Source organism: Notothenia rossii (assembly GCF_949606895.1).
Source record: "Notothenia rossii genome assembly, chromosome: 9".
NCBI classification, from domain to species: Eukaryota; Metazoa; Chordata; class Actinopteri; order Perciformes; family Nototheniidae; genus Notothenia; species Notothenia rossii.
In genome coordinates, this window is record NC_136907.1 from 52,629,347 (window position 1) to 52,650,528 (window position 21,182).

A 21,182-nucleotide genomic window follows, 5' to 3' on the forward strand; every position below is an offset into this window, starting at 1 on the left:
TTATGTAGACACTTACATGTCCATAGAACAGAATATTACATAAATAACAAAGAAGACCTTTGACTGGCACTTTTATAATTTTGTCCGGAAGATTTAAACTTCAACACATGTTGACTGGCGAAAAACTCTGCCCGGTTCCCTCGGCCCCCAACGCGGAGAATAAACAGAAGGGCAACCATGACAACCATGCTTCTTCACTGCTTTTGTGGAGGAAGTTACAGCGCCACGTACAGGCTCCTTTATATGTACTGCAGCTTCTCCAGCGGTTGGAGCTAAACGGAGCTGTCTCGTGTGGACAGACACTATCCGGTGAACATTGCGTGTGGATGAAAGTTTTTTTGCGATTGCGTTTGCGTTAATCCTATGCGTTTAGCCGTATGCGTCCTCGTGTGGCCGGGGCCTCAGTCTTACCTGTGAGTAAGGTGTTAGGACCAGGGACAGGTCCTTTCAGATACATCTCCATTCACAACAGAGCCGGCCAGCTAACCAATCAGAGCAGACTGGGCTCTGGTTTCAGACAGAGGGTGAAAAGAGGTGCTGCAGCACTATCAATTAAGGCCAGCTCATTGTGGAACAGCCTCCCAACTGAGTTACGGGATTGTCCCACTTTGAACAGTTTTAAAGGTCAACTCAAAGAATGGTTGAGAAACAAACATACGTGCAACCACCACTGACTAAACTTTAACACAGGGGTATCTCCTCTTGCACTTTAGGTAGCTCTTGTATCTTCTCTTGCACTTTATATGTCGTAGCTGCTACATTCTACTGCCATGTGGTTAATGCTTGTATGCTGCTCATGCTCTTTCTGCATATCATGTATTTATTTTTGCTATGTATATGAATGTCATGTTCTTAAATGTTGTATGTGAGGGACTACGGATGGAAATGAGCTCAAAGCTCAAATCTGGCATATTTACATTTTGAAGAATTAATGGTTAAAAATTTTCATCAATGTGCATTGTCCCTCTTCAAATAAACGATTAGATGAAATGAAAAGGCAGTATGAGAAAAATAAAGAGCTTTTTGAACATTAAAGCATGGAGACATTTCAGAGTAGAGGCACATAATACAAATATGAACCTGAAAATGAATGTAATATGTCTTTGTTCAGTCAAACTGCATAGGTGTACTCAAAATAAATGTATCACCTTCAATTCAATTGTTTTATTCAAAATCGACATAAACAAATTGAACGCCTAGATAAGCTATCCAACATTTTAATATAGGGGCCCTGACGGTAAACAGAAATAACATTAACCAAATAGCTTAAAAATAAACTCATCTAACCAACCTTATACTAAATGGTTCCAAAACATGAATTTCATCAGTCTGAACTTGGTTTAAAATATGTAAGATAGAATAAGCACAGACACTTTAGAAGGGAAGATAATGCGACATTAATTGCATTTCAGAGTAAAGTCAACTTGTTTGTAAAGGTCCTCACCCACTTAGTTTATTCAAGCTTTGACATATTTTAATCACTGCTGCCTAAAGCAGACGCAGATTAAAACATTTTCTATTATCATTAAAGGTCACCTATTATGCAAAATCCACTTTTTCATGTCTGTTATACATAAACATGTGTCCCCTCTGTGTAAAGAGACCCTGCAAGTTTGAGGAATATTAGTTCTCTTTTTGTCCTGATCCATTTACATAAAAACCTGTCTGTAAATGAGTTGATCAGATTTTGGCCACTTTATGATGTCATAACGATTTTTTTGGCTTGTGTAACCATTAGCCAATCAACAACCAGTTAGGCAGACAGACCTTTATTAGCTTTTCAAACCAACTCACATTCCTCTCTTCCTGTCCTCTAGATGCCAAAGCCTGCCCCAGCGGTGAGTTCATGTGCGGTAACCGTAAGTGCTTGGCCACGGTCTACGTGTGCGACGGGGACGATGACTGCGGGGACGGCAGTGATGAACTGAAGTGCTCCTCCCCTCTGACCTGCGGGCCCAACCACTTCCGCTGCAACTCCTCTGAGTGTGTGCCGCTCATGTGGAGCTGCGACGGGGACCCCGACTGTGCAGACAGTTCAGACGAGGGGCCGGAGCGCTGCGGTGGAGACGGGGTCCCGTACCTGACCAATCGCCGGACTAACTGCACCACGGAGGAGTACCGCTGCGCTAACGGGGAGTGTGTGCGGCTCGCATGGAAGTGTGACGGAGACCCAGACTGCAAGGACAAGTCGGATGAGTTTGAATGCCGTGAGTTCCTCTTTTCTTTGCATTTCTTTTAGGAGCTATACATTCTTCGTTGTTTAAAGTCTGTCCCTTTATTTATGTGTGGAAGGCAGTTTTATCTGACTGAAAGGGTGTACGAATAGAATATGTTAATGGGTTAGATTAGGTATAGATTCAGTACAATAGAGAAGTAAAACCATAAAGAATATCACCACTTATAACAATAATAAATGTAGCACTATGACACTTTTTTCATTCTTATGTGAGTGTAGTCTTATGTTCTTGTTATAGTATGAAGCAAATATGCTGCTCCAAGGGACCCCCACATCAGTACAACTTCTTCAACATACTAAATTATTCTTGCAAGCTAAGGAGATTATTTTCACAGTATTATTAATACCCTGAATGCAATGTGCATTGCAATACGCTATATTTCATGGATTTTTGGGAGAAAACAAATATTCCCATGTAAAATCACACACCCCGTTGTGGCCTGAATGGAGTGATCCATGTTGTTTCCTTGTGTCATGAGAACATTTCACTACGACTGAGATTGGCAGCGCAATATGTCTGTTTGGATCAAATCATTGAAAAACTACTCAGAATCAAACCGGGTGTGAAAAGTATGTCAAGATAAGTGTGCTTCACAGAGGAAACCTTCTCCACAAACAATATTTGATCTGCTTTCTGAGTTGTCATTTAGCACATTCCCGCCCTGCTGGAGTTGGGGACGTTTTTTTATTCTAAATGTGTCTGGTAAAGGGTGTGTTTCTGTTGATAAACACAGTGTGAAGATGGGGCCTTGTGATAAAACAGGTTTTCCTATTAGCCGGTCATGGATGGGGGAGCCCCGAAGCTTCTGTCTCACTAAGCCAGAGTGTGAAGCCCAGATAGTCCCACCGTTCATTATCAAGATGTGTGGTGCACACATCAAACGCACCTCTCACTCTCTGCGGTGTCATATAAGCAGCACTTATAGGAGATTGATGTTTTGTTCACCAGCTGCTTTAGGCTGTTGGTGGCACAACCTCACATTTGTTCAAAGCTTATTGTGGTTAGCATTTTCTGTAGTCACCTGCTTTCATGTCAATGCAGATTTTTGTTTCTAGCATTGTTATTAGGCTTAAATGGACATCATAATAGGCTATATATCATGGATTATTGGGGGAAAACCAATCTAAAATCTGACATTCAGCCCCCCCATGCACCCTGAATGGAATGATCCATACAATAATAATAATAGTAATAGTACATGGTATTTATAGCGCTTTTCCTGTTGCTCAAAGACACTTAATATTGTCTAGTTTCTTTTGTGTTTTATCGCACATTTTTACTTTTATTCTATTTAATTGTATCTTTCATAGCACAGTTTTACTTAACTTGTTATGTTTTTATAAATACTTTTATTCTATTTAATTTGTCTATTTTACACAATTTTACTCAACTTATGTTTGTATAAAAATTGTAATTCTATTTTTATTGCATCTTTTCACTGTAACTTCTCTTTTATATAACATTTCTTATTTTATTGTATCTTTGATTTCATATTTTTACTTTACTTTAGATAAGTACTTTAATTCTATTTTACTTTATCTTTTCCAGCCCATTTTTACTTACTTTATATTTACATGACTATTTTATTTTTATTTTATTCTAAATAAATCAACCGTCACAAAATCCAATTTCCCTTTGTGATAAATAAACTATTCTGATTCTTACATTCCTATGAATCGAATATTCTGCCAACTTTTCCGCTGAACACAAACGCTTTTGTGATTCATCAGTATATTTGCGACATTAGATATAAATTGAGTGCATGTGTCTGTAGGGTATTGGCCAATCAGAGCTTCTCTATTGATCCCAGATCCAGAGAAACACTGTATTAAAGATAATGTGTTTGTGAGTGCATGCACATGTGTGTCCGGGCAACTGTCTCCATTACCTCCCCTACGCTCTGCTCATCCTGTGATAACACTAAATCATTTCCCCCTCAGTCATATTGCGTTTTAGTGTGCTTTGGAAAGGAGTTATATGAGCACACTGGGCCTGGCTGATGAAATGCGTGTCTGTGCTCGGGATGTTAATGAAATGTGCTGTGGTTTCATCTTTGCATTACTATATTGAAAATCATTCATCACACACGTTCAGGTTCACTGTCCTTGGTAGCACCTAACTGTGGATGGATACAAGGACAGTACTGTATGTATGTGTTTTAACACAACGATTTTGATTGCTTCTGCAAATTGGTAGTGTGCTTGCACAAGTGATAGTTATGGCAAGTTGAATGATGGTTTATGTCTGTCCTTTTGTCCTGTTTTCATGAATGCAACATTCCAGGAAAGCTTTGTGGGAGTTTCTTTTCAATTGCGGCAAAAACGTCCACTTGGACTAATGAACTAATTATATGTTGGTGGTCAAGGTCGCTGTGAACTCACAAAACACATGTTGGCTATAACTCAAGAAATCCTATGCTGTTTATCACTATTTCACACGCATTGAGATATTAATGAGTGCATTTTATGGAGCGCTTTTGCCTATACAAGTGAGGATTCACACATCGTTGGCCTTTTGGAGCAATTTGGAGTTAAGTATCTTGCACAAGGACAAATCAACATGTTGACTGCTCGGGCTGGAAATGAAACCACTGACCTTCCAATTGGCCAATGACCACTCCTGCTCCTAAACCAGAGCTAGAGACAAAAAAATGAACTTATGATATTTATGTAAACTGCTACTTGACTGTTGGTGGAGGCAAACAACCGCATGGAGGTTATAGAGTGGTGCAGTGACGAGTCCTAAAACCCGGAAGTGAGTCAGCATTTTACCACTACTGTTTCCCTCGTCTCAGAGTCAATGGGATTTCTTCATAGGATTTGGGAAAATAGCTAGAAATAAGGTCTGTGGTTGACACAAATTTAAGAGACGGATCACGTTTTGTTCTACGACATTAAATACATCAGCAGTGACCCCACTGGTGATTTTTGAAGAGTGTACGTGTGTGAAAAATTATGGTTGTTGACAAGTGGCTGAATAGGACTACATAAGTTGTCGCGGACGTTGTACGTCATTACGCCGAACATGTAAAAACTCACGCTAAGTTTGTTTGCCCTGTTCTGCTTGAAAGCAAGTACCTGCCTCCTGCAAACTGTTAAAACAAAAGCTTCAACTTGTACAATTTTGAATCTGTAGTTTTGAATATGGATCTTAAGTTGGCGTGACGTTGAAGCAGCGACCCTGTAGTTCGTTTATAGCATAACGTTAGCATTTTGCTTCTGCCGATTAGATTTATGATTCGAAAATTATAAAAGTAGGGTAGACGTGTGGATATTATCCGGCTGAACAAAACGTGCATTTATCAAACAGGTTCGTTTTCCACAGACCTTATTTCGTGCTATTTTCCAAAATCCTATGGAGAAATCCCATTGCTTTTTTGTCGAGGGAACCCATGCGCAGCTTACTTCTGGCTAAATACGTCATCCCTGCAGCCTGCACCACTCCATTGTAGATCAGAGGGGCCCTATTATGCTAATTTTCTGATTTATATTTGTGCAAGTTGGGATTTGAGCCTCTGCAAAACACTGTATGTAACACTCCAGGGAAAGGAAAAAGCATTAAAGGGCCTCTTTTGAATTACAACATAATAGCACTTGGAGAGCACTGTTCTCCTAGAAGTACCATGGTGCATTCACCTGATCCTCCTATAATCCCCTTTCCTGCATTTGGAAATCGTTATTCCGAAATGTAGTGTTTTCATTAGCTGGAAACAACGTGGACACTACAACACGATGTGTTGGATTTTATAAGGGGGCATTCATTTGTAATTTCCTGGTCTGGAACTCATAATGAATGTAGCACAGATGCCATCAGCATTAGCCATCATTGTTCTTTAATCCTGCTGACGGACAAGCAATCAATCAAAAAAGTAAACCAAGCCTAAAATACAACCTCCTTGTAGAATATATTCTTTTAGCATTGCTTGCCTTTATTCTGCAGGCCAGGGAAGATAGACGTATACATTGCAACAAAAGGTCTTTGGTCTAGGGATGCCAGCGATTATTCGATTTATTTATATATTTTTTTATTATTATTTATGTTTTTTTTTTTCCTGGCTTAGTTTCTACCAAAATATAGACTAATGCTAATAATAGTAATAGTATTAATAATTGTAAATGGCCATTGATCACACCACCAGTTTGTTTTACTGTAAACTTGGAGGAAGCCAGCAGCGCAGCCCTTCGCTGCGCTGCTACACACCGACCCCCCCCCCCCCCCCGCCTCTCCGCCACACGTGCGATTGATTTATTGGAGTGTGAAGACAACTAAAGATGAACAAAGAAAAGAAGAGTTCCTCGTGGAACTACTTCAAACTGACAAGTGCAAATGAGGTCAAATGCAAGAGTTTTTTTTTCTTTTTCTGGGGGGGGGGTCGAATAATCGATTATTATTCGCCAGGGCTGTCCGATTTTTGATTTTGGTCGTGGTCAGTTTCTGGCATCCCTACTTTGGTCCATTCCTACTTTAGGATGCTGTGTTCCTCTAGAAGGAATTAAGAGGATTTACACGTCAAATTTAAAGTGTGTGTGTGTGTGTGTGTGTGTGCGCCCTCTCACAGCTCTGCTGACGTGTCGCCCCGATGAGTTCCAGTGTGGTGATGGCTCCTGCATCCACGGCACCAAGCAGTGTAACAAGGTCCTGGACTGCCCTGACCACAGCGACGAGTCGGGCTGCGTCAACGGTGGGTTCACCTGTCAGCCTGTCGGGGTCTGTCTCCTCTCTGCCGGCACACCTGTCCTCCTCTCTTATGCCGGGGTCTGATTAATCTCTCTTCCTATTTTTCGTCTCTCTGCTGGTATATATTTATATATTTGTGTTGTCAGCCTTTGGCACCTGTCTGCCTTTGTGAAAATCTAATTTTTGGTTATTGGAATCTAGTGGTATCTGTGGTAGAATTATTGGGAATTTAATAATAATAATAATGATAGATTTATTTTGTAGGCGCTTTTACAGGTGCTCAAAGTCGCTTTACAGAGATAGTGAAAAGAAAAGAACAACAAATAAATATAGTTAAAGTCAAATTTAAAATCAAGTAATACAACAACAATCACACATTAAAAGCCAGATTGAAGAGGTGAGTTTTTAGGACAAAAGTAACACAACTGCTATCACAGTGCATGCTACAGTACAACTCCCTTTATTATCTATGTTTGCTCCTTCTATTTTATTTTATTTTAGTTTTGGTTTGGTTTGAGTTCAATTCTAATATCAGTTTTGGCAAAATGTTACCAAATTTGATGATGCAAATATAAAACACCTTAAAATGTATCCTTAAGGTTTCCGAATAGGGATACAAATGGTACTTGATGGTTTAAGCAATGTCAGTCTATTATAATTCTGCAGCAAACAGTCCCTGAGCAACTATTTAATTTTTTTAAAGAAACCAGAAGAGCAACAGCTCAGCGAAACTGAGTTGTGTCAATAAAGAAGTCAGCTAAAAAATAATTGTAGAACGACCTGATTTCCTGCTGTCCAAACACACTGAGTAGTTGTGTTGGAGAGGAGTCGAAAAATAAAATCAGCAAATGACTATTGTTAAAGCTATTTAGATGAACAACTAAATTTAGTGCAAACCACAGTGACAATGACTTTACAAAAGATAAGTTATTTTGAGCCAGTTGAACACTTTTATAGGTATAATATGGAACATTTCCGCCTTAAAATGTATAAAAACGACTATATTTATATTATGTATGTTGTTGAGTTGGTCATTTAGGTACACTTTTGTCCCCTATATACTTTCCCAAAATGTTTTTCTGTAGTCTGTAAATCCGTTATTTTAATGAAGTTACCAGTACATTACTTTTGGTGTCTGTAATCTGACAGAAGCTGTCATCACAGTTTTATTCAAGCCACATTCTTATTTCACACTTTTTAGATCTAGGTCGTTCTTAACTTTTTCCAGATTAGTAATAGTCATTGGACATCTGAATATAACGTTATCAGAGAAACAAACTGAACAAATGTTGGCATCATTCTAATTGCTTTAACCTGTTCAACCCGGAGGCCCCTGCGGGGGGCTGCGGGTTTCTTTTTCATGAAACTGTGTCTCAGGGCTTCTTAACATTTAAAAACCTATTAATGTGTCATACGCACTTAACGGGAAGAAACTCAGCTAACTGACGATATGAACATTTTTTACCGAAAACAAAACACAAGTCTCACAAGAAGCGTCTAAATGAGCCCTGAGTGAAAAAATGCTAACACGCAGAACTCTAGGTATAAATACCCTTATTACATATTGGATCTGCACAAACAAGATATCAATTAGCAAGCTGAGATTTCACAGATTCCAGAAATATAAGTATCATCACTGAGCGATCATAATTTGCGATAGGGGAAGCAAACACAGACATCACAACACAGAGCTTTACGGAGCAAACACGGCCAATTTGTCTTACCTTTCACTCCTCAATGGTAACGTGTGTGTATGTGGAACTTCCCTTCGATTCTATTGGCTCTAACGGTTCAAAAGAGATGTCAATCACCAAAATCGACCAATGGGTTCCAGAGAAACTGCAAATCCACCCAAATAATCCCAAAGGTGGGTTTTTTTTTTTGGACGGACACTATAATTTTCTTATTTTTACTATGTTCAATCTGAATGTACTTTTAAATGAAAACATTTATATTGATTCTGACTCTTCTACATCCAACTCACAGTAACCTTGCTTTGAGAAAAAAGATTATTAATTTACCCCTTTTAGAAGTAAGGATATGGTCATTTGTTCTGGGCATGTCATTTTCGAGCCTGAGACCTGGAAAACAGGCTCAGGGCTTAACAGGTTAAAGGAATACACATTTGTATCTGGAAAAAACTGATAATGAATATAGTATCATTAAAGGATCGAGGATAGGGTTGATTTAATGGAAACCGTACCAGTTATACATTAACTTACTTTAAATAAAAATATATGGGAGTTCTCCGGACACAAATTATTGTCCATTTATATATAATACATTCAATACCTTATGAGTTGCTACAAGACCATTGATCATACTGTGTGGATCCATCCCGGTTCTCTTTCTGGTCTGATCCCATTACTGCTCCATCTTCTGACTATGATGCATCATTTAGTACAAAATGGCATTACAGGAAATGAAATCCGAGCTTTAGAAGTTGGACCAAATTAAAGTTGAGCTTTTATTACACTCAGTTTTGTATGTGAAGTCATATAAATATCTGAGTGAAGAGCATTTTAAGCTACCACTTGTTTCACCTGAGCCTGAAGGAATCTGGTGAACCACTGGACGTTTGCTATGACTTCACACTATGGGCTTCACTTGAAAAAGCGCTGGTGACACCTTTCCAGATATAAAAGACAACAAGTGTATTGTGCGCAAACAGGAAACAATACCCTTACTATGGCTTACTATTTGTTAGCAACACCTTGAGACGCCTGAATACCTTGCTTTGTTTTTCAATGTCACAAACCCAACTCAACAAAGAAACTGTGTCAGGAATCTGTTTCTGATTGTGGCACATGCAAGTTTGGGGGTTATTACAATCACATGGCTAAGGGGGGAATTATTGTTTGCTTACTTTTTTTGACAACTATTGCAGTGCCTGTGCCCCGCTGCTGCAAAGGGGAAGCAATCTTTCCTTTTTTATTTTCTATACCAGGTTTACCAATATTAAATGTATGTCCAAATTGCAGCACTTGGGTCCCCAGAAGTACACCCACCAAAAGTGAACTGACAAACTGTTCTCCAGATTACATGTTGCTCATGTTTCTGTCGAAGTGATTATTAAAACATCTCATGAACGCTGTTTTTAAAAACATTTTAAACCAATTATACTTTGAAAAGGTGGTGGGGACAAAATTGGCAATTTTCAGAAAGTGGTGGGGAGATGTCCCAGCATAAATTACGTTTATTTATTTTTTACCCGGGAGAATTCTTATTGAGAGAAAATGTATTTTGCAAGAGAGACCTGGCCAAGAAACAGAGCAGCACAGTTACAGAACACACATTTAAAAAACAGAAAACATATATGGTCACAATCAGGAACAGCATCTTCTCGATCACTAAAAAGTTTTTTAAAACTGTTTAGAGAGACCAGCTCCCTGAGTTTCAACTCATATTTGCATATTTTTCCAAGCAAATGAAGCAGCGTAACTGCCCTTTTCCTCAGCTCAGTGTGGACTTTTGGTCAGAGGTGTGAGAAGTACTCAGATCTTGTACTCAAGTAAAAGTAGAAGTACGAGAGTGTTGAAATACTCTGCTACAAGTAAAAGTCCTGCAATCAAAATGTTACTCAGTAAAAGTTAAAAAGTATTAGCATCAAAATATGCTTGAACAACCAAAAGTAAAAGTACTTACTGTATTGTGAAGATTGGCCCTTTTCAGAATAATATATATCTGTATTATCAATATGTTTGGATTATAATTATTGGTCATGAAAGTGTTCTCAAAGCTGGTAAAGGAGCAGCTACAGTAGTTTGAATGACTTTGTATACTGCAGGGTAGCTTGTGAATTTACTCCAGGTGGAACTAAAGTCTGATTTAACACTTGATTATATTTCACATCATTCATCCAAATCTGTGAAGTAACTAAATGTATTAAATAAATGTAGTGGAGTAAAAGTACACAATTTTCCTCTGAATCGTACTGGAGTAGAAGTACAAAGTGGCAAAAAATGTAAATAATCAAGTAAAGTACAAGTACCTCAAAATTGTAGTTAAGTGTTATACTTGAGTAAATCTACTTAGTTACTTTTCACCACTGGGGACAGTTGACAAAAAGCAGTCTGCGAAGCAAAGTCAATGGGTTCCTGGCCTATGCTTCACACACTTTTTTGCATAAGTTTATGTTTGCAATAGCCTATGCAAAATACACTTTATAGAGTAGATGGTGATATATCTTGTTCTTTTCTTCTGTAGCCACCAAATGTGAGGGCCCCCTGAAGTTCCTGTGTAAGAACGGCGAGTGTATCGACAGCTCCAAGGTGTGCGACTCTGTCAAAGACTGCAAGGACCGATCAGACGAGCCCAAGAAGGAGTGCGGTAAGAGGACCTATTTTATTTTTCTTCACACAGGTGTTTGGTTGTTACTTCGCTCCTATAATCGTGTGGTATGAAGTGAAAGAGATTGTGTTTGTCGGCTAAGCTCTGTGAAACAAACAATGAAGTTGTGAGTGGATTCGGTTAGTTAATGTCGCCGTTTAATCATGTTTGCCATAACAAAACTGCAAACACCTTCCTCTCACTACCTTGCATTTCAAAGGCTTCAGAAGCATATTCAAATGAGCAGCAGCCTCAGTTGCTCAGAACTAGAGCCTGTGTGTAGTAATTAGCATCAAACTAGAAAAATGCTTCTTCTGCTGTGTACCATCCCTATTTTCTTGTCTCACAATACTTTCTTCCCTTAAGCTGTTTTACGTACCATGAGGACATTTAAGAAATTGTTTTGTTTACATTACTTAAAGGTGGGGTATGTAATTTTGGAGAAACCAGCTTGAGTGCGCTAGAATTTGAAATTACACAACCGGAAAAAATCTGCCACTTCCTTCAGACTTCCTTACAGAACCCCTCCTCCAACACATACGGACGCGCACATGACCAATGAGGGCACGAGATAAGTTTGTGCAGAGATGGAAGGCTGACAGGCAGGTAGGCCATCCAGTTATTTTAGCCGGGCTGGCTAAAATGATTGCTCGTGCTTTTTACAGCGCCACGGCTTCCACAGATGACATTTTTGTATGTATTTATTGTCAAAGCATTTAATATATTCATTTATATCGGGATGTTAAGAGCATCCCATGGAATATAATAAAAAATGTTTCTGAAATAAATTACATACCCCACCTTTAACATGTCATGGCTAGCTTAGCTAGGTTAACGAGTTAGAAGATCTGCAATAACATCAGAACGAGTCATGCAATCACGTTGTTGAATTAAGCCAACAAAACGTACATTTTAGGTACGTGCCAGTTGGCCATCTTTATAATCCCTGTATGTCAACAAGCGCTGTATCACTTTTTTCCTTACTTTTAGGTGTCCCCATTTCCATTGTGTTTTGAGCTTCTTGCAGCGTTTAGTTTTTGCAGCACTTTTAGTAAAGGATGAAGAAGTTTCTTCATGTGTTTTAGCAATTTTGTCATTTTATATTTGCATAATGTTTTTGAAGCTGCTGCGCGTTTCTCCTTATGGAAAGTTTTTTTAGGCCAGTTGCCGTCCGTATTTAAGTATGGTGTATGTTGTATTGTTGAAGGAGCCTAATATTTAAGCTTTTGATTGCTAAAGCTGCTTTAGCTACTGCTCATATGACAATAAAGCCTTTGAGTCCTGAACCTTTGAAGGTCTAGGGTAGCAATTTGGGGTTAAGTATCTTGCCCAAGACAATTTGCCTTGTTGACTGCAGAGGCATGGGATCGAACCTCTGACCCTCAGATTGGTAGATTCCCATTTCCCCCTATTTAAGAAAATGTAAAGCCCTCTGTGCTGAAGAACTCAGACAGAAAGTTTCGGACATGAGACAGATACAACATCTCAGAGGATGATAAAGTTAAGGATGTGCAAGTGACAGATGGCAGGGCAGGCTGACCTCTGCCAGGGATAGAAACTACGACACAGGTATCCCAGAGAGTAATTCTCCTCCTTTTGTCCCTCCTCTTCCTCCTCTTCCTGCCTCTTCACACCTCCCTTCCCCACTTCAGCTGGGGTCTTGTTCTCAGCTCATTAAAAGCGTGTCCACACACACCTTGCTCATCGCTGTGCTCGCTCAACCGTTCCCTCGCAAGATGTTCCCCAAACCGAAAAACACACACAGGAAAGCACACACAGAGAGACAGTGATACTCCCCGCCGCACAGACACACACTTGTCCGTAGTTGTTCGGTGTGATTGCATTCGCCCGCATCAGCCTTACATCAGAGGGAAATAAAGACAACTCGTTTCTCTCGGTGCTCAAACAAATATTTTTCTGTGTTTCAACATCTCGTTAGAAATACACGGGCCGGACTCATTACCCGACACACCATTCATTTCTCATCACCATCACCTCCCGCTTGTTCCAGGCAGGTCTGTTGTTTCTGTTTTATTTTTGTATGAAAGGCACAGACACAGCATTTGGGAATAATTTTACTCTGTGATCATAAATAGACCCGCAACTAATGATTGTTTTCATTAGCAATTATTGTGAAAATAGTCAATATGTCCATCTCAAGAGCAAAGTGGTGTTTGTCACTTCAGAATCCAAAGATATTCACTTTAATATGATACAAAACAAAGAAATCGTCATGTTTGAGGGTCTTATAACAGCATTACAGCATGTTTTTATTCAATAGTTATACAGACAAATTACTACAGACACAACAATAACATTTTAGTTGAAGCCGGATGGCAGAATTTAGATTACAGTTAGTTATCCAATCAATATCACAGCGAAATAACTACACACTTCATGATCAACAAGCTCCAAACCATATACAAAACTAAACAATACAAAATATTTCAAGTCTCAAAGTAGGAATCCAACAAAGTCACCCAACCGAAACAACATGACATTTTCTTTTCATTACCGACTTATTTCTTTGGTATATAAAATGTAATTAAATAGGGAAAAATGTCCATCCATGTTTCTCTCAGGTGATGTATGAAATGACTCTGAAGCCCAAAGATATTCAGTCTAATATGACACACAAAAAGGAATTCTTTATATTTGAAAGGCTGATGACAACATTACTCGACACTGCAACATAGTTTTCAGAGCGGGACTGTTGCTATGTTATTTTGTGTGACAGAAACAGACACAGTATGAGGGAGGATTGTTAGTCTGTGATCACAGATAGAGCCGCAACTAGCAATTCCTTTTAGTATCAATGTATCTGGCTATTATTTTCTTGATTAATCATCATAAAATGCCAGAAAAGTTAAATATGTTTGCCCAATATGTCAAATTCTAAGGCAAGAACCCAAGGATATTAAATGAAAAAGAAATTGTAGAAGATATTCATATTTAAGTGGACGAAAAAGCATTTTCTGTAATTGTTTATTGGAAATAAGTATTTTTGTGTTGTCCAACTAATAGTTTAGGCGACAATTCGTTCTTTAATCACATAGCCAAATTGAGGGTTGTGTAAAAGGGAAAGCCGGCCAGGGTCTTTGACACACACACACACACACACACACACACACACACACACACACACACACACACACACACACACACACACACACACACACACACACACACACACACACACACACACACACACACACACACACACACACACACACACACACACACACACATAATGTAAAGTTACATGTCACACGGTGGGGCTGCATTCTGCTGGCATTGTTGTTTTTTCTCTAAAGCACTATTGCGTAACCTCTGTGTAAAAGGGAAGAACATAAGTAGCACATAATGGGTTACCATGGTGAAGGATGTGGAGGAAGAGAGATGGAGGTCGAGAAGAAAAGGAGAGACGTCATGTTTGTTTCCTCGTGGGAGACTGACCTCTAAATCTCGCCTGTCCTTGGAAGCGGTCTAGAAAAAGCTCTTCGTCTTACCACATGGCCTCCTGAGGCGTCTTTGTTACCACCCAGCCCACTCAAAGACCCAGGAAGGAGTGAGTCCTCTACAGAAACAGACACATCTCAGTCTTTCTTCCGTTTGCAGTTAATTCTAGCAGCGACATGAAGGGAGTTGGCTCCTGTGAGTGGCAGGCTGCTGTCACCCATCCAGCTGAATTAGAGAGGGGAATTTAATGCTGGCGGTCGCAGCGCTCCGCTCAAAGTCTGCTGGCACTCACACAAAGCAGAGATGAAGTGTTCCCACAAAAGCAACCCTCAGTCAATCCCTGGAGAGTCAACTTTATCTTCCTGTATTTGTTTTAACAATATATAAAGAATAATGTGCTGTAGCTGTGCTAAAGCTCCACAGATGAGCTGAACAGGTCATCCATGCATTCACTGTGTACCTATAGCTTATAGTTGGTCTAACTCTAACTCTTTAAGTAAATAAGGGCCAGGGACAGACTTTCAGCATTTTACTGCAAGGAATAACAACATAGCATCAGTATAATTTTTTAGAAAGCAAAGGCTTGTTTTGCCTGTGGAGTGTGTAGAATCATGAATGACAATGTCAGTAGGCTACTACGTTTTAGCATTGCAAGCTAGGTCTCTCAAACAGACTTCTCTTTTAATGTTCAGATATTTTATTCAAACTTTTGCTTGAAATTGTAAAACAAAAAAAGTTAAAGTACCTAAAGGGATTAGGGTTAATACGTAAAGATAAATCAGAAGACTGAAACTACTGTCATATCCTTTCAGTATATTAAAGATGTAGCAAGCAGCCAGCTAGCTTAGCTTAGCACACAGACTTTAAACAGGCAAAGAGCTAGCCTGGCTCCGTCCAAAGATAACAAAATCCACATAAGAGTGCCTCAAAAGCTCGCTCATTACACATTGTATTTTTTGTTGTTAAATCCACACAACAAATAAAGTGTAAATGAAGTGTGAAAATGACATTTTGTTTACATTTTTGTATTTCCCCGAAATGAGCACAACTTCCTGGACCTTTCTTATTTCTGGGCAACCAGCTATAGGCTACTCTTCGAAAGGAAGTAAATGGGTGAATATCCCAAAATGTTTAACTTTTGCTTCAACCTCAAATAATAGCAAAAATACCTATACAATAAATGCGGGAGGAAAATCTGAAAATGAAAGTAGCAGACCTTCACAGTGCACACATACATACACATACATTTTGAAAAACAAAATGTTGTTCAGCCTCATGTATATAAAAAGAAAAGCCCTTTTTACAAAAATATTTGTAATAATATGTTAATATGTTAATATGTTATCATTTTAAGCCCATACCCTTTCAAAATAAAAGTCTATCTCTTACAAATCCACAAAGGTTCTGTGATCATTTAATATGCTGTTTATTTAGTGCAATAATTTACACACTTACTCCGACACAAATAAACAATACAAAGTCATATGTATCGGTTAATGCATTGTTCCAGCATTCTGTTTAAATATTCAGTGAATAAAGCATATTTTTGCAAAACTCCTTGTGGTGGGTTTGCAGATTCAGATGCTTTGCTGTAGGCCTACTGTTTTATAACACACACAAACTCTGTTTACAGTCACCCTGTTTCAATGACTGATGATATAAAGCTCCCTGTCTATTGACAAATGTGTTACACTAGATTGGGCGGGATGCTGTTGAGCGAATGAAGCACTCTCGTATTGAGGAGTGAGGCTTCCCCTGTAGTTTAATCCATTCCTCTCTATCACCCCTTTCCAGTTGTCACTTGTTCACCATGCATCCGTGTTTAATGTTTGTGTAAAAAGCAAAGCTGTTCAATGAAATGTTGGATCATTCTTCTTCTGGTTATTTTAGCCTTCACTCAGTTAGCTTAGCTTCTTTTTTTTCGTTGGAAGCTATAAATCTGACCCAAAAAATGTACAAGCCGGTGACTTTTAAGCCCTTCTTGCTATCAAGTCATTGTGCAGCACAATAAAATCTAACTTCCTTCTTTGTTATGTGCCATCTCTGCCAGCTGCTCTGACCCAGTTTAAAGGGAGTGTTTTTACCCGTTGTTTGTTCCCCACTTCTTTCACATCACTCATTGTCCCTGTTTAATTTAGACGTCCTCTCTCACTCCTGTGATGGATCCTTAGGGGACATCTCAGATATCCCGGTCCACATCGATAATCCCCTCTATGCTTCACATCCCTGCAGATAGACCTGATTCAGGGTTTTAAGAGCTTATCGCGTGTGATGTTGGGTCTCTTTGATTCCTATTTTTCACCTGTGAGAACATCTGATAAGGATTCAAAAAGGGTTGAAAAAGAGCCAGGTACAAGAGCCAAGATTAAAAGGAGATTATGAATATGATATCCATTTTCCACACCTTGTGCCGCACATACACCTTTGTCAGATATTATGAGCTATTCCACTGCTATTAAACCCTTTACAAATATATATTCTAAAGTCAGAGGGCTTATTCTAAATCCAATTTCTTACATTTTTTGATAACCTTGGGCCACAGTAATGTCCCAATGTGCTATCAACATATGTACGTATATGTGTATTTTTCTATAATATTTATATACAATTACAATTATTAGTATATCATTCCACTGTACAGTATTTTATTTGTATTCCTGTTCACCCTGTTCCATTTTCCATGTACGAATGTTCACGAATGTTCCATGTTCACGTATATATATTCATTTTTCCTGCAGCACAGTCTCACATGCACTTGTTAGGTTTCCTCATAGTATATTGCATGTTTCACTGTGGGAGGGGCCTGGGACTTGGAAGTTTTCATTCCCAACAACTGTGCATACAATGATAAAGCCTTTGAATCTTTCAATAAAGTAGGTCAGGAATGAGTCATAAAACCTTGGAATGGTTAGCGTTTTACCTCTTCCAGTTCCCTCTTCTTGAAGTCAATGGTTTTGAACATGTTTTTGGTTAGAAGCCCAAAGCTCAATTTTGTTATAGAGTGGTGCAGTAATGAGTTTTAAAACCTGGGAATGAGTTATAATTTTACCACTTCCAGTACCCTTGTCTTGTCCTTCAGTACCAACTGTTATTTTAGCCTGAAATAAGTTCTGTGGTTACCACAAGCTGAAGAGATTTTTTTTCTACAGCATAAAATACATTAGTAAATCGCCCACTGGTTTATCTCTTCAGCTTTTATCAGTGGGGGAAAAAAAGCGATTTCTATAAAGTGACAAAATAAGTGACTACCAAGAACATGAATCCTTCTTAAACTAAGCGGTGTTGACGGGGTGTCATGTGACCGTGATATAGATTGTTTATAGTCTAACTTTAGTTTTTTACTTGTAGCTATTGCCTTCGCGCTTCAAAAATAAAAAAAGTGGTTTTGATGAGATTATTCTGCTGAACACACATTTAAGTATCATCAACATGTGTTTGCCACAGATCTTATTTTACGCAATATCCCGAAATATTATAGAACATTCCTTTTGCTTTTTGTCGAGGGAGCCCTTGCGATGCTAACTTCTGGGTCGGCCTACAAAAATGTGTCATCACTGCACCACTAGATTTAAGTCTTGGAATGTTCCTCTCTTAGATTGGCTGCATTTGACCACTGGCTTCTCTTTCTTTGTCTCCCAGGGCTGAATGAGTGTATGATCAACAACGGTGGCTGCTCCCATGTCTGCATGGATCGACCAATCGGCTTCGAGTGCCAGTGCCCCACAGGCTACCAGCTACTGGACAAGAAGACTTGTGGTGGTAAGTAAAGAAACTTCAGATAGACAGTCAGACAGATGGAAAGAAACGAGTGGCATTTTGGCTCTGCTGACCAAGCTGCTGTGAGTCCGTGTTTGTGTGTGAGATTGATCCATGGGAGTGTGTTTTGGTGTATTGCTTTGGACAGCTCTCAGCTCTCCAGCTGTCTGTCTTTGTTTAATGTGCCCTGCCTGTCACTCCCACAGGGAATCTAGAACAGCCACACTTCTCTTTCACACACTCTCACACACGCTTATACCCTGTCCTTCACACTCTTCCCCATCCTTTTAGCACTTGTGTTTCTCCATCACACCCCAGGAAAAAGCCTGAGATCTGTTAGGAGGAAGCAGAGCGGAGAAGTCTCCCTGTCGACTACTTTCCTCCTATTATAGTGAATGACATAATGTCTGTGTTTCTTCAACACTTGGAGTTATAGAGTGGGTCAGGAATGAGTCCTAAACCAGGAGATTAGTTAGCAATTTAGCTGTTCTGGGTTCCCCTGTCAGTAAGTTAAAAGTGTTTTGAACGTGCTTTCTTTTTAGATGCCTGAAATGAGGTCTAAAAAAAGCTGTAGAGATGTTTACATTTTGTCCTACGACATGAAACATGTCAGTAAATCCCCCACCTGTGAATGACTGAAGCTTCGATTAACTTAACAAGTGACTCAATAGACTACTAAACGTCCTCATGTTTATTTCTACCAATATAATTTACGATACAAAAATCACAAAGTAGTGTCAATATGTGGAGACTATCCTGCTGAACAAAAAATGCTAAGTATGATGAACTTGTGTTGGCTGAATGGCTTACTTTCTGCAATAAAAGAAAATCCCATTTCTTTAGTCAACAGACCCCTTTGCTTTGCTAACTTCTTGGTTGGCCTACAAAAATAATTCTGTCTATTATTGGCCTACAAAAATAATTCTGAACCACTCTATTAACCACTCATTAATGTCTGAAGCTTTTACAATAGATCTCTTAAAATGGTGGTTGCGAACAAGATACTTAACAGGAATACTAAACTCCCTTAAACTGAACATGAGTCTGCCTTTAGCTTAGCGGTGGTGGCGCTGATAGCGTTGAGCTAGCTATTTACTTCTGGCGGTTGCATTTATGTTTCAACTATTATAAAAGTGGTGTTTATTTGTAGAGATTATCCTGATGAACAAATGTGTAAGTGTCATAAACAAGTGTTTGGTCTTATTTACTGCAATATTTAAAATTCCAATAGAAAAATCCCATTGCTTTTTGTCGAGGAAGGGTTGCGATGCTAAATTCCGGGTAAGGCTACAAATATACATCATCCCTGAACAACTCAATAAATGTGCATATAAACTCCTCCATTACAGCCCTTAATCTCAGAAAGTCAATGCTTTATTTATATTTTGTGGATTGAGTTGCCGCTCCTATCTGATGCAGCTCATGGCGGTGAATCAGTCACCGTCTGTCCGTCTGACAGCGCCTGTCGCTCTCTGTCTTCCAGCTGATGGATAACCTCTCTTCATTCTTCTTTGTCTTTTACAGACATCGACGAGTGTGAGAACCCAGACGCCTGTAGCCAGATCTGCATCAACTACAAGGGGGATTTTAAATGTGAATGCCATGAAGGCTATGAGATGGACCCAGTTACCAAGACATGCAAGGCAGAAGGTGAGTCACAATGATCAATGGTAAACAATGCAAGGTGTCTAAGACCAAATAGTGCTGCAGGACGCAGACCAGGGGAGTGAGCATTTTTTTGCGTTTAGGTCCCCTTATCTCAAAGTAAAAAAATATATATAAACATGTGTTTTTGGTTTGGTGCCTGAAAAAATGTATGGTTAACACAAGCTTGAGGGATTTTTCGGTTTGTTCTTCTACATAAACAACGTCAGTTAATGTTCATTTTGAAGTTTTTACTGGTCTTAATAAAGGCGGTTGCTAACAAGTGGCTAAAGGACTGTTCTAAAAGTAATATCGCCTAATGCTAGTCAGTCGTTAAATTAGCGGTGAAGACGACAGTAGTTTGTTTATAGCCAATTGTTAGCTTTTTACTACCTTTTTTTGTATCTATTCTTTCAAAATCACACATTTGAATATTCTTTGTAAAGATTATCTTGCTGATCAAAACGTGTAAGGATCATGATCATGTGTTTATGTTCTGCAATTATCCAAAATCCGATTTTTGTTTAGTGAAAAGAACAAAACTAACTTCGGGATGAGCCTTCATATGTCAGCCCTGCATCACTGATTCAGGTTAAAGGCCCTATTATGGTCATTTTGAGTGCCGCCCCTTAGCCTATCACACACAATGTGTTGGAGCGCATACCTTGGTTGTAATTAGTGGTTATTTGAGTAACTGTTGCCTTTCTTTCATCTTTAACTAGTCTGGCCATTCTCCTCAGACCTCTGGCATCAACGAGACATTTTTACCCAGAGAACTGCCGCTCACTGGATATTTTCCCTTTTTTGGAATGTGAAAATCCCAGCAGATCAGCAGTCTCTGAAATACTGAGACCAGTCTGTCTGGCACCAACAACCATGCCACGTTCAAAGTTACTTAAATCTCTTCTTCCCCATTCTGATGCTGTTTGAACTTCACCAGGTCGTCTCAACCATGTCTACATGCCTAAATGCATTGAGTTGCTGCCATGTGATTGGCTGATTAGATATTTGCGTTAACGAGCAGTTGAACAGGTGTACCTAATAAAGTGGCAAGTGAGTGTATAAAACACACTACAGGAA

General features: G+C 39.2%; 1 protein-coding gene across 2 annotated transcripts in view; it reads left to right on the plus strand.

The window, feature by feature from the left end:
* LOC307018301 (low-density lipoprotein receptor-related protein 8-like) overlaps positions 1-21,182 on the plus strand; it is a 196,773-nt gene that overhangs the window by 108,141 nt on the left and 67,450 nt on the right. For both annotated transcript variants that reach the window (XM_079648475.1, XM_079648476.1), the window contains 5 exons: positions 1,818-2,207; positions 6,796-6,918; positions 11,121-11,243; positions 18,342-18,461; positions 19,983-20,108. In XM_079648475.1, the coding sequence (XP_079504601.1) occupies positions 1,818-2,207; positions 6,796-6,918; positions 11,121-11,243; positions 18,342-18,461; positions 19,983-20,108 (882 nt within the window). The remainder of the gene's footprint in view (positions 1-1,817; positions 2,208-6,795; positions 6,919-11,120; positions 11,244-18,341; positions 18,462-19,982; positions 20,109-21,182) is intronic.